Source organism: Perognathus longimembris, chromosome 1, assembly GCF_023159225.1.
Source record: "Perognathus longimembris pacificus isolate PPM17 chromosome 1, ASM2315922v1, whole genome shotgun sequence".
Lineage (NCBI taxonomy): Eukaryota > Metazoa > Chordata > Mammalia > Rodentia > Heteromyidae > Perognathus > Perognathus longimembris.
Genome location: NC_063161.1, coordinates 11,840,889 through 11,853,864, shown reverse-complemented (window position 1 = coordinate 11,853,864; position 12,976 = coordinate 11,840,889). Strand labels below are relative to the sequence as shown.

General features: G+C 44.6%; 1 protein-coding gene across 1 annotated transcript in view; it reads left to right on the top strand.

Moving 5' to 3' along the window:
- The first annotated feature begins 564 nt into the window (after positions 1–564).
- Rfx4 (regulatory factor X4) overlaps positions 565–12,976 on the top strand; it is a 116,192-nt gene continuing 103,780 nt past the window's right edge. The window contains exons 1-3 of the mRNA XM_048349486.1: positions 565–620; positions 4,003–4,019; positions 7,767–7,853. Coding sequence (XP_048205443.1) covers positions 565–620; positions 4,003–4,019; positions 7,767–7,853 — 160 coding nt within the window. The remainder of the gene's footprint in view (positions 621–4,002; positions 4,020–7,766; positions 7,854–12,976) is intronic.

Below are 12,976 nucleotides of genomic sequence, written 5' to 3'. Positions count from 1 at the left end.
CCCCCCCCCCCCAATCATGCTGGTCTCCTGGCTCCTTCTCACACACTCCAAGCTCACTTCTGCCTCAGGCCTTTGTACACCAACCCCCCTGCTTCAGATAAGGCTTCAGTGTCCCCCCCTCCCCCAACCTAACACAGCATCCCCATCTCTATCCTGTGTTCTGGCATTCATAACACTCATGCTTTCTGAAGTCATCTCACGTATTTCTTTGGTCAGTTCCCACCCTCAAATTTCATCTCCCTGGGAGCAGGGATCTTATGGGTTGTGTTCATCACTAGCTCCTTGAGCCTGGCTAACAGTAGGCACTAAATCAATGTTTGGTGAGAGAGGCAAGAAATAAAAGCAGGGACACGGTGGAGCCAAGCCCTTTGGCAGGGCCCCTTCCTGGAACCCAGTGGCACCTGGGGCAGGGCTTTTGATGTTACCGTGGCAACCCCCTGACCTGAGAGGCCTCTGGAGAAGTCAAAGCTGCTGCCTCCTGGGGCCAGCCTCCCAGCCTCCCGTGCTCTTGTGTATTTTCACCAGCAGGCAGCCCAGAGGAGATTGGAAAAGGGCTGGGGGAGAATGATCAAGAGGAAAGCAGGCCCTGGTGTAAGAGGTGACAGGAGGCCCAGGCCCCAGTGGGGGTGGGGGGGGCTGGAGAGGGAGTGGCTGGTTCCATTTGGTAATGACCCACTGGTGGGGCCCCAGGGGGAGGGAGTGGGGCCAAGCCCTCCTTGGTAACCACCAGTACAGTGTGTCAACTCTTGACGTAGTGTTTCTTACAGCTGTTAGGTTCCTAAAATAGCCCCAGCACAGCGCTCTGACTGTTGATATAAAGAGCAAGAAGAATGCCTTCTATTAAAAACCCAGTGACACGTGATGTCAGGTTCTCTTTAGATAGGGCATAAGACCTCCTTGTTCTCAGCCGTTCCTCAGGAAGAAGACTCTTGCCTCTCACTCGCCCAGTGCTGCAAACCTCAGCTCCCTGCCACTGGCGAGGCTTTCCTGGCCTGGTGGGCGAGGTCTTTGCAAGATTGCTCCTAATTCATTCCTCTTCCTGGCTCCCCCCACTCCTGAGGTCATGGGTCATGTGAACTCTTCACCTTTCCCAGAACCCACCAGGCCTTTCCCAGCATTGGAGCTGTGTCTGCGACAGCAGCCATTTTGTTAGGAATGCCTTGCGTTCCTCCATGGAGTCCTTCAAGGAGCAGAGGAAACACCACCCAGTCTGTGAAGCAGATGGAACCGAGCTGGGAGCTGTCTTCCCTAGGCCCCCACAGCACCATGGTTAATGCCTGGCACTCTTGGTTCTTGGTTTCTGTGCTACAGGACAGCATGGCAGCCTTATAGACAGGCAGACTTGACCTGAGTTGACCTCCTCTCTGGCTGCGTGGCTTTGCATGCGTCTCCAAGCCTCCATGTCCTTCAGATATCAGAGTTACTAAAAGTCTTGTTTTGGTTGGTCTGAGTAGAGATGAGGCCTGTGGAGCCAAGTGACCATTCCATGTCTGTCCCTGCTCTCAGCAGTGGGTTCCTGGTCGATGGAGATGTGGCTCACAAAGCCAAGCACCCCAAGTGCGTTACTTGTATTGTTTTAGTTCATCATTGGAGGAATCTGGAAGGTTGGGATTTCAGAAGGTTCAGAACCATCTCAATGTGATACTGCTAGCAAATGGCCAGGCTGGGATTGGAAATCCATTTGTTCTAGCACCAAACTCCACATTCTTTCAAGGCTGCCTCCGTCTTAATTTTTTTTTTAACCTTGTACTGATTGTATTGCCCTTGATAACTTGTTATCAGCCACGTGGTCCTTAAACAGGTCAAAGGTGATGCTGGGACAGGATAGGGGTCTTTTGCCCTAGTGTTTCTCTTTCCCTGAGTCTTTGAAGGCCTTCCTCCCTCACTAGACTCTTTCTGCTTAAATTCTTTCTTCTCTGAGACCTTTCTGGTAGAGGATCTCCTTCCTGCCATTCTCTGATAATTCCTTCTACTTTGCTTTTCTTTTTGTCCTTAAAATCATGGCTTCCAGCTATGTTCTGGGCTCTTGGGGAAAAGATACTAAACAAAGGTGATAAGGCTATAAAAACTTACATAAAAGTGTGAGGAGAATAAATGATAGAAAATAAATGAACAAGGCATCTTTACGTGCTGTGACTCAGACTCAACAGAGACCTTTTGCTGGAATATGTTAACTTCTTGTCAAATAGTTTTTGTTTCTATCCTTTGTTAGACCTGTATGCCAACAGTACTTTGATAATTCTTTGCAAAGTGAATGAATAGATGGATGGTTTAGGCGATCTCTGTGAACGTGTTCTACCTAACTTTGAAGGTGTACCTGGCTTTTGATAGTCATTTCAGTTGGCTCTCCTTGCTAGACCAAGTAGTTGGTGAAGTACCACTCTGACTTTGAACGACCTTGGACTTGCCACATCCCCAAGGTGGCCACTTCTCCAGGTTCTTTGCTGCTGCCAAGGGAACAGATTTCCTGAAAAAATCTGAGCCCATATGTGACTCTCAACCCCATTCTAAACTGAGAACGCCATTGGAGATTAGTTTCCAAGTCTTCAAAGTTGAGAAGACTAAAAGAAATGCCTATAAGGAATGTCAATTAAGCTACCTAAGCTGACGCAAAAGTCTACAGACATTACCTGTATCCTCCTTCCTGCCCACCACCCCAGGAGAACCAGGTGAAAGGCTGATTCACAGTCCAGGAGCCTATTCTCACAGCTGTTGGCAAATCCTTTTGGGCACTTAGTACAAGTTTAGTTCTTACTAAAAGGTCAGGTGACTTTCGTGGATGTAGAATGAGGCTCTTGGGAGCAGGAAATAATCCAAGTGTGAGATGACTACTGCTTCTCCTGGGTCCTGCGCAGTCCTCAGAAAGCTGTCAATGTCAGAGCCATGTTCACAGCCTGCCTTGCTTTCAAATTTCTTCTTCAAACCCATTTCCATATCTACACATAGAGATAGTAATATACACCCCATAAAACTGAATATTGTTTTTGAAATAAAAACCAAGTGAATGCATCCAACAAGATACATTGTGCACAGTGTCTCTGAGATCAGGCACAGGTCTAGCAATAGAGTTCCAGATGGAGAACAAGCTGGGCTGTGAAGGTTCACACCTAATTAGCCTGCGGAGGCAGGAGGATCACAAGTTCAAAGCCAGCCTGAGCTAGCTACTAAGATCCTGTGTCAAAAACAACCATACCAAAACAACAACCAAAGATGTAGGACAGAAATGAAAGGTCTTGGGCTGGGGATATGGCCTAGTGGCAAGAGTGCCTGCCTCATATACATGAGGCCCTGGGTTTGATTCCCCAGCACCACATATACAGAAAATGGCCAGAAGTGGCGCTGTGGCTCAAGTGGCAGAGTGCTAGCCTTGAGCAAAAAAAGAAGCCAGGGACAGTGCTCAGGCCCTGAGTCCAAGCCCCAGGACTGGCCAAAAAATAAAATAAAATAAATAAATAAATAATGAAAGGTCTTGCCTTCAAGAGCTCAGGAAATAGTGCCTATCTTGCTCTAGATAGTAAGCAAAGAACAGAAGCCAGTCTTCGGTGGTAACCTGTGTTCTTCTGTAGGCACTGGGACCATGGGTGCTTGTTCATGGTTCTACACAAACCCAGATTCTCCTTAGCACAGCTTCTTGCGTCTAGAAAGTGCCTCACAGACGCTTGTTAAAATTTGCTTACTTTATTTAGAAAATTGCCTTTCTATGTGGGGACTTTCTTTGCCACAGCAATGTGCACAGGTCCACTGACATTCATGTATTCCTTCACATCATATGCATCACTACAGTGACTTTTACTGAGGTCAGGCTGTGGGAAATGTTTATACCAAGCACTAAGGGGAAACCAAAGCAAAGAATTCAATGGGCTCAAATCCTAAGATATTTAAGTTCTAAACGGAAGAGGCTTTTATGTGTGACGATGAAAAAGTATGCGAGTGAACTGAGAAAAAATTACCATGTGTAGGTAGAGTTTTCACAGTAGTTCAGGCAGTGATTGACGGTGCAAGGAGAAGGAGAAATTCTAGTTCACAGTTGGGGCAAGAGTGGGGTCATGACCTGAATTTAAGTGCTGGTCCTGCCTTTAGATGTGTGATTTGGGGTAAGTCACCTAATCTCTCAGAACCTTAGTTCTCTTTCCAAAATGTGTCAGTTAATAGCATCTACCTCTAGGCAGTGGGCACAAGGAGCCAGAGCATGATGTAGGTGCTATGTTTGTACAGTACCTTGCTCATAAGAAAGGTCATCCTTCTTATGGCCTTTATTATCATGAACTCACATAATATACAAAAAAACAAGGCAGAGGAACAAAGATTCATCTGAAATTCAGTAGACACGGCATTCTGGTGAAGGAATTCTTGACTTCTGCAAGACTCATATCTGTGATGAAAAACAGCGTTTCATACACACAGAGTTCACCTGACCTATGAGACATGGGCTGCGGTGTTCCTTGCTGAGGGCACCAGGAAGGAAGAGGCAGATGCCACATGTCTCTATGGGCCCAGGGCTTGTGGCTTGCTTGGGTAATGAAGTCAGTCAGGTCTGGACGCTCAGCATCCATCCGGGAGCTAGGTGTTCCCATAGGCACTAGAGGACACCCAGAAGACGGTGAATTGCATCGCAAAGGAGTGGGCGAGATTTCTTCTGGGAGGCACCAAACCAAGTGAGACTCTTGGATCTGAAAAATGGAAACACGAGGGTCATTTTCCTCATCTGCCATGCGCCAGTCAGACCAAATTTGCTTTTGGTTGGCAGTGGAACAAGGATTAGAGCGGCCTATGTAGGGGTTCAGGGTGGTGGAGAGAGTTCCTTGATGAGATGGCTTCCATCTTTGTCTCATGATATTTCCTGCCCTCTTCCCTCTTGAGGCCTTTTGCTTTTTTCTCCCTCCAGTGTTGGGATGGGGCAGCAGGCAGGACAGGCTCAGCCATTGGGAAAGGCCTTACCTGACTTGAACTCTCTGTGGGTGGGTGCTGTACTCTCATGACCCCACCCGACACCGGGAGCCCGCGCCTCTCTGAAATGTTGTGAGATCTTCATTCATCAGGCGTTCCCACCATTAGAACAATGCTTCGAAGGACTCTAATGCCAGCAGGCATTTGCCTGAAAGGAAGTGAATGTTTCCCTCAGTGTCCTGGTCTCATGAAGATGAGTGTGTGTGAGTGTGTGTGTGTGCCCATGTGCATGTGAGAGTCGTCAGGTGTGTGGACCTCTTGATGCTGTGTGGGGTGTGGTTCTCGTTCACCATCTCCCGTGGCTATTGCCAAGGGATGTGCTAGGACAGGTGTGAGAACATCTGAGTGGAGACCTTCTGGATAGTTCTAGAAAGGATGCTAGAACTTTGTAATCAGATGTACTTTTGGATGTAATAAGTTGACAAATGGCCACCTTGCACATCCCAGCTTCAAAAACATCTCAAGCTGCTTGTATCTATGTGGTGCATTTGAGATCTGGCATTTTAATGTTTTCAACTTCTCTGCTCCTCAATGCTTCCTTGGAAACACCAGGATTTCCTTAGGCTTTAAACAAGCTGGTCCTTGTTCCTCCCCTTGGATATTTTCCCCCTACTTATTTACCATTTGGGAAGCAGCTTTTAAAAGAACAGTTTGTTGAAACATGAAATATGAAACAAAAGGAGAATGTCATATTTCTCATGGTGTTCCTGTGGGCTTTGCTCCTCTCTGTATAACAAATTTGGTTTCTTTTTAAAAGTTTTCCCACTAAGGTGTTAGCTGGTTGTCTTTTCTTCAGCTCTTTGGATTATAAGAAGTCATAGTCTTTAATCCTTCTAAGCCTCAGTTACTTTCTAGGAAAAATAGAGGCTAACATCCTGAGAGTAGTGGGGGTAAACCCAGATGAGGACCCATATGGAAAGAGCCTGGCATGTAAAGCTAAGTATGTGTTTAATAAATTCCAGCTCACATATTAGAAAGAAAACAGGCTTGCACCCCAGATTTTTAGGAGGCAGAGAGATAGGTGGGTCATAAATCCAAGGCTAACCTGGGCTACACAAATAACAAATAAAAAAGAACAAGAAAAATGAAAAAATAAAGCAACAGGAAGAACTCCCTATTCGTCCTATTGGTTTTTTGTTGTTGTTTTTTTGCCAGTCCTGGGGCTTGAACTCAGGGCTTGAGCACTGTACCTGCCTTCTTTTTGCTCAAGGCTAGCACTCTATCACTTGAGCCACAGCGCCACTTCTGGCTTTTTCTATATATGTGGTGCTGAGGAATCGAACCCAGGGCTTCATGTATATGAGGCGAGCACTTTACCACTAGGCCATATTCCCAGCCCAAGAATTCCCTATTCAATACCAGAAGGCTATAAATCTGGTTAGTCCTTCCATAAGACTATGTAGTAGGCTCATGTAATAGGGCGCCAGCTGAGCAAGCAAAGTGAATGACAGCAAGAAGCCCCTGAGTTCAAGTCCCAGTACTCACACACACAAACAAACTTAGGAGCAAAATATTCAAAATCCATGTCCGCATCAGTGACATATACAAAGGAGCTCAATAATACAATAGCACAATTCTGCCTGCTCAACAGTTAGGAGATGGACAAATAGGATGCCAATGGCACTTCACCTTGGCAAAGCCCTGAAGGCTGCTTTTGGATCAGGGTGTTAGGAGGGCTGTAGCTTGAGAATCGGTATGAAATGGGAGAAGTAGGTTACCTAGTCAGGCGTAACTCAGGCTGTGACCTGAAGTAGCTTGTAGATACTTGAGCAGGGAGTGTTTAACAGGTTCCTTGCGGGGGCGGGGGGGGGGGGCTGGTTCATCTTGGTGCTGTTTTCTGCATTTGTCTGAAGTTCCTTACAGAGGAGATGGAACACACACAAACGCTGCACTGTGCCCAAATTGTCCATGAATACATTCCTTACATCCGAATACCTTAGTGTCGGTTGTGCTTAGTACTTAATGATTGAGCGATTTCATGGCACAATGAGGTTAGACTTGCTTCATTTGAGTCAAAGTCACTCCAGCTTCCTATCAGAAGGAATAACGGATGATAGTCCCCACACCGCTACCCTACCAAACTGACTCTAAAAAGACTCTAGGAATATTTTTGAATGTATCTGTAAAAGCTGCTTGAGAGGTGGCTCTGGTTCCTATAAATGACATGAAAGCTACAGATAGGAGATTTCCCATCATATTGGTTATAAGTATCTCCCAGTCAATGCCCAGGTGGTAGAGTTTGATGCTTGTCAGATACTGCCTTGTGGGGCTCTATGACCAGAGCGGGAAACTCCAACAAAACTACTCACTTAGCTACGCTTAAGGTGACCGTCCTTGGCTGAATGGATCCCTGAAGTTGGTCAGATTGTCTGTCGTTCTTCTCCACGAGTTTCCCCAAGGTTTCCGATCATTTGGTTTTCTTTTCACTGGAAAATAAGATTCTGCTGTTGATACACAAGTTTGCAAGTCCTCAGTAATGATTCAGTTGATCAATATTTGTTTTGCAAGTTACTTGTCAGAAAGTGCATCTTCTTGGCAAAGAAAGATAACCAATCCTCAGCTGTCAGATTAAGGATACTCCAGAATAGGTAGAATTTGACCAAGAAATGACTCAGGTACGCAGGTGTGGGGTGGCAGATGCCACGTGGCCTCCCAACTACTCAGCAAAACCTCCCCAGCAGTGGGGTTCATGGAGCTTCATGTATAGTCCAGAGCCAGTCTGGGCCCAGGTCCCAGGGTCATGGATGAATCCTGGGGTTCCTGTCTCCCCATAAACATGACACCTCTGTGATTCCTTTGTGTGTTTTGTTTTGTTTCAGAGAGCTGGATTGAAAGATGTCTCAATGAAAGTGAAAACAAACGCTATTCCAGCCAGGCATCTCTGGGGAATGTTTCTAATGATGAAAGTAAGTGCTCGGAACTCCTTCCTGACATCCCGGAGGGGAGGGTGGTACTGATGGATGACTATGCGGGGGCCAGGCCACCTGAAACGAGACCCTGTCCAACCATTCACCAAACCCTCCGGACACTCCCTATAACGCTGTGCAGAATCCAGTAGAATCCAGTCATGTGGGCGAGGAAATCAAGGTCAACGCCAAAACTTGCTGTTGATAGATGTAACCTGGTATGTGTGTGGTGGTGTGGGGGGCGTGTCTGCCAGGCTGTGTCCCACAGTGATGTTCTAGCTGGGCAAGTGAGGCCCTAGTGATAAAAACCGTTCTCCATGGTCACACTGATGTAAGGTCATGAACGTCCTCGCTATTGAGAGGTCAGCAGGTCTTCTTTGGATGAAAGATCTGGAGTCAGCCACAGATGGGAATGTCCTTGGATGCCCTTCCCTGTGCTGTGCGAGGCGGGGCTTATGAGAGCTCAGGATGTGAGGGCAAAAGATCTCTTGAACTACTGTTTGTGTTTTAAGCACTAAAAAAAGGGAAGCGACGTTTTCTTATTACAAATGTCATTTCCAACGGGTCAGAAGGGTCTTTTTCCTTTAGGTGGTAACATATATGGCTTTCTCCAAGTACTAGCCTGGGACTTTCCCTCCACACCCCTAGGATGTTCCCGCCCCTAGGATGTTTGCTAAACAGGGACAGCTTCCTTCTGGCACTATCAGCCTCTCATCCATGTTCTGCTGCCTTTCATAGAAGTGAGATAAACTGAACACGAAGCGCCCAGGTTGGTGATTTCTTTTAATATGTCAGATCTACCTGTGGAATCACCGCCATCCAGAAGAGATAGATAGATAGATAGATAGATAGATAGATAGATAGATAGATAGATAGACAGATAGATACAAATAATACATTTCAGATATCTTGGGTCTCTCTTCCTTGTCAATAACTACTGTCATGACTTTTAATACTGTAAGTGGGTTTTCCTGTTTTTGAAACCTTATAAGGAATTGTAGATGCTATATTCTGTGTGTGTGCGGGGGGGAAGGGGGAGCTCTGTGTTTGCTGGTCCTAGGGCTCAAACTTGAGGCCTAGATCCTGTCCCTGAGCTTTGTTGCTGCTCTATCACTTGAGCAACAGCTACTTACGGCTTTTTGGTGGTTAATTGGAGATGAGTCTCACAGCCTTTCCCTGCCCAGATTGGCTTTGGACCATGATTCTCGGATCTCAGTCTCCTGAGTAGCTAGGATTACAGGCAGGAGCCGCCAGCACCCAACTGTATGTGGCTTTTGTTTTGCACCAAAGTTACATCTTTGTAATCCATTCATAGTTCTGGTTCTGTGCTGTATGGTATTTTAATGTATGGATGCATACAATTTACATGTCCATGTAAATATTAATGGCTATTTAAGATGTTTCAAAAATATTCACATTGTTTTAAGTTTTGTTTTATTGTGGCAAAATAAAACATAATAGAAAAATGTACAATTTAACCATTTTTTAGTGTATATTCCCTGGCATTAAGTCTATTCACCTTGTTATTTGACCATCATCACTATTCATCTCTGAAACTGTTTTCCTCTTTGATAAATTGAAACTCTGCATGGATTAAATCCCCATTCTCTCTTTTTCCAGTCCCCAGAAGCTACAATTCTGTTTTCGGCCTCTATAACTTTGACTGCTCTGAGAAATAAGTGAATTATTACTTATGGAAATAAGGGAACTCACATAGCATTTGTCTTCCTGTGACTGGATTGCTGCACTTCAAGTTGACTCATGTTATATTGTAGCAAGAGTCAGAATGTCTTTGCTTTATAGGGTTGTATGATGATGTATCTTTATCCATTCATTTCTTGATGAACACTGGATTATTCCTTCCCTTTGGTCACTGTGTATACTACGACTGTGAACGTGCAGATGCGAGCATCTGTTCAAGTCCTGCCTTTCAGTTCTTCTTGGATTCTGTCCACCATTCAAATGACTAGGCAAGACACACACACACACACACACACACACACACACACACACACACACTCACTCATTCAATATTCATTCATTGAGAAATGGCAAACCTGTATCCCAGAGTGGTTACACCATTTCACCATTTCATGTTCCTACTAGCAGCACAAAGAAGTTCCAGGTGCTCTGTATCCTGTCCATTACTCACTGTGTTCTGTTTTTTTTTTTTATATATGTTTTATATCAGTTATCTTGAAGAGTATGGTGTGGGGTCTCATTGTGGGCTTATTTGTGTTTCATAATGATGATGAGTTCATGGGCATCTTTTACTGACCATTTATCTATCTCCTTTGGAGAAGTGTCCTTTACTAAATTTTTATCAAGTAGTATTTTTTTTAATTTTTTGTTGTTGTTGAGGTGTAGGATTTCTTTATATATTCTGGATATCTGTTTATTATTGATATATGAAATTATAAATCTTTTTTTTTTCATTTCATGGGCTACTTTTTCACTCTGTTGAGTATGTATTTTAATGTGGTTTTTAATGTTGATACAGTTCTACATCAAACTCTTCAGATATGTATTTTATGTTCCGAAAAGAAATACTTTTGTTTGTTGCCTCTGACTTTTACAACATGCATCTAATATACTTTCACCCAAGTCATTCCATACTACTACTTCTTAACCTCCTTCGTGTTCTTTCTTTTAGCAGTTTCACTGTACTATTTTTATAACACATACCCTTGTCACCCTCTTCTTTGTTACCGTCTCCTCTCCTCCTTTCCCTGATGGTTTCCCCCATCCCCCATCCACCCATCTCCCTTTGATAATCATGTCATATGATTGTCATTTTCAGGTTTAGATTGTTTAACATGATTATCTCCAGTTTCATCTATTTTTACTGCAAAGGATGCATTTTCATCTCTTACAGTTGAATCATACCCCATTTTCTTTATCCAGTCACTGGTTGTTGGCCACCTAGGCTGGCTCCATAACTAGCTATTAGAACTAGCACTGCCATGAACATGGCTGTGCAGGTGTCTCTCTTGTATGTTTACATTTCTTCAGATAACATGCCCGTGGATGGATAACAAGATAATTTTAGTTTCTTGAGGAAAGTCCATACTACTACTTTCCATAAAGGCTGGGCTAATTTCCATTCCCACCAACTGCGCATAAAAATTTTATTTCCCTTACATCCTCACCAGCATTTGTTGTTGTTGTTGTTTGATAATTCCATTCTAACTGGGGTAGGATGGAATCTCAGTGTGATTCTAATTTGCATTTCCATCATAGCTTCCTGTAGCTATTGGTCATTGGTACTTCTGAGAATCGTCTGTCTCCTTCACTTGCTCATTTACTAATTGGTCTGTTTGTATGTTGTTCTGTTTATATATTCTAGGTATTAACTCTGTCTAGTGAATACAACTTAAGAATGAAAACAATGTAACTTGACCCACTGTGGTCATGTTAAAATAGCATCCCACTGCAGGGTCCTACAAGTGAAAGTTTCCCATCTCTTAACCATTCTGCTCGCTTAGCCTGTCTGAGCATATGATCCAGGTTAGGGTCTTGTAACTTTACAAAAGGGTTACAGAGAAGAGGAAATGCAGGTAAGCTTTATTTGAATAGTCTTTATAGAGGGGAAAAAGACTAAAGGAGTAGCTGGGCCTTATCTACTGGGGAGAAGAAAAGGAGGAAGAGGTTGAGAACGTTTAGGGTGGAGAAGCGCTCCTTGCCAGCCCCATCTGGGGAAGCTGACTTGAGCTCCTTGAGCTGGGGAAGTGTCTTAGAATACAGGGCAGATTTTGACTGAGGGGAGTCCTCCTGAACTGCTTTTATTCTAGTAATTCATTTTTTATAATGTTTGTGATGGAACCTGGGCCATGCACACTAAGTGCTCTTTTGTGTGTGTGTGTGCTGGCGGTACAGGGTTTTGAGCTCAGAGTCTTACTAGGCAGGTACTCTACCACAAGGACCACCCTGCTGCTCCCTTTCACCATTGGTTATTTTCAAGATAGGATCTCACTCTCTTCCTCATCCAGTCTGGACTGTGAACATCCTATTCTTGCTTCCCGTTGTCCCTAGCTCCTAAATAGTTGCTTCACACTTTACTAGATACAGCATCGGTAGTCTTGATCTGGTGTCTGTGGTGGGCCTAGTTCCGGCTGGGGTCTGGGTGTTGGTTATGATTTAAGACGCCTCACCATAGTCTTCTTGGGTGCTCTCTTCTGCCTCTAATCTGTCGTCAGGGCTTGCCACTCGGCCCTGAGGTCTGTCTGTCTGTCTGTCTGTCTGTCTGACTGAGCCTCTCCAGCCCACTTTCTCCTTCCCTGGCTGGTGAAGAATGAAGTGCTCCCTTAGTTGTGCTCTGAGCCCCTCTATTCCTCCCTCAGTTACTGTGGGGTTCATAGTTCCCTGGGACGAAGGGATAGCACAGACCATCTCACCAGCATCTGCCTACTGGCATGCACTAGGCACTCGAATTATCCATGAAGCATATGGATTTTAGAGAAACAAGTAGACTATAAAGCTGAGCCGGACAATGGAGATTTACCATTTACTTTCCATTTGGGGCTCCCCATCGCCACCTAACCATTAGCAGTCATTTTTCCTTTAGATGCCTCTCCCTAGTAAGATTGTGTAATTTGCTCAAACTTGAATGTACAATGCATTCGTATCTCTCTGTGTGTGTGTGTGTGTGTGTGTGTGTGTGTGTGTGTGTGTGTGTGTGTGTGCTGGAGCTTGAACTCAGGACCACGTACTAGTGCTTGTGCTTATGCTTGGCTTTTTCCAATCAAAGCTGGTACACTATCATTTGAACCACTTCCAGCTTCATGGTGGTTAATTGGAGATATAAGAGTCTCTCAGATTTGTCTGCCTAGGCTGGTTTTGAACCTTGATCCACAGATCTCCATGTCCTGAATAGCCAGGATTACAGGCACAAGCCAACAGTGCCTGGCTACATTCCTATGTTTCAAAACTCAATATGCTTTAAAAAGAACTCCTTGAGAAGTCTTTCACCCCCGCTTCCTTCTCCCATTCTTTGTCCTACTCTAACTGCCCAGTGCCAAAGACTTCTATTTCATTATATATTGTTCCAGAATTTCCTTATGACAATGAAAATACGTATGTGCCAATCACACTGGCTCAAGCCTATAATCCTAGCTACGTAAGAG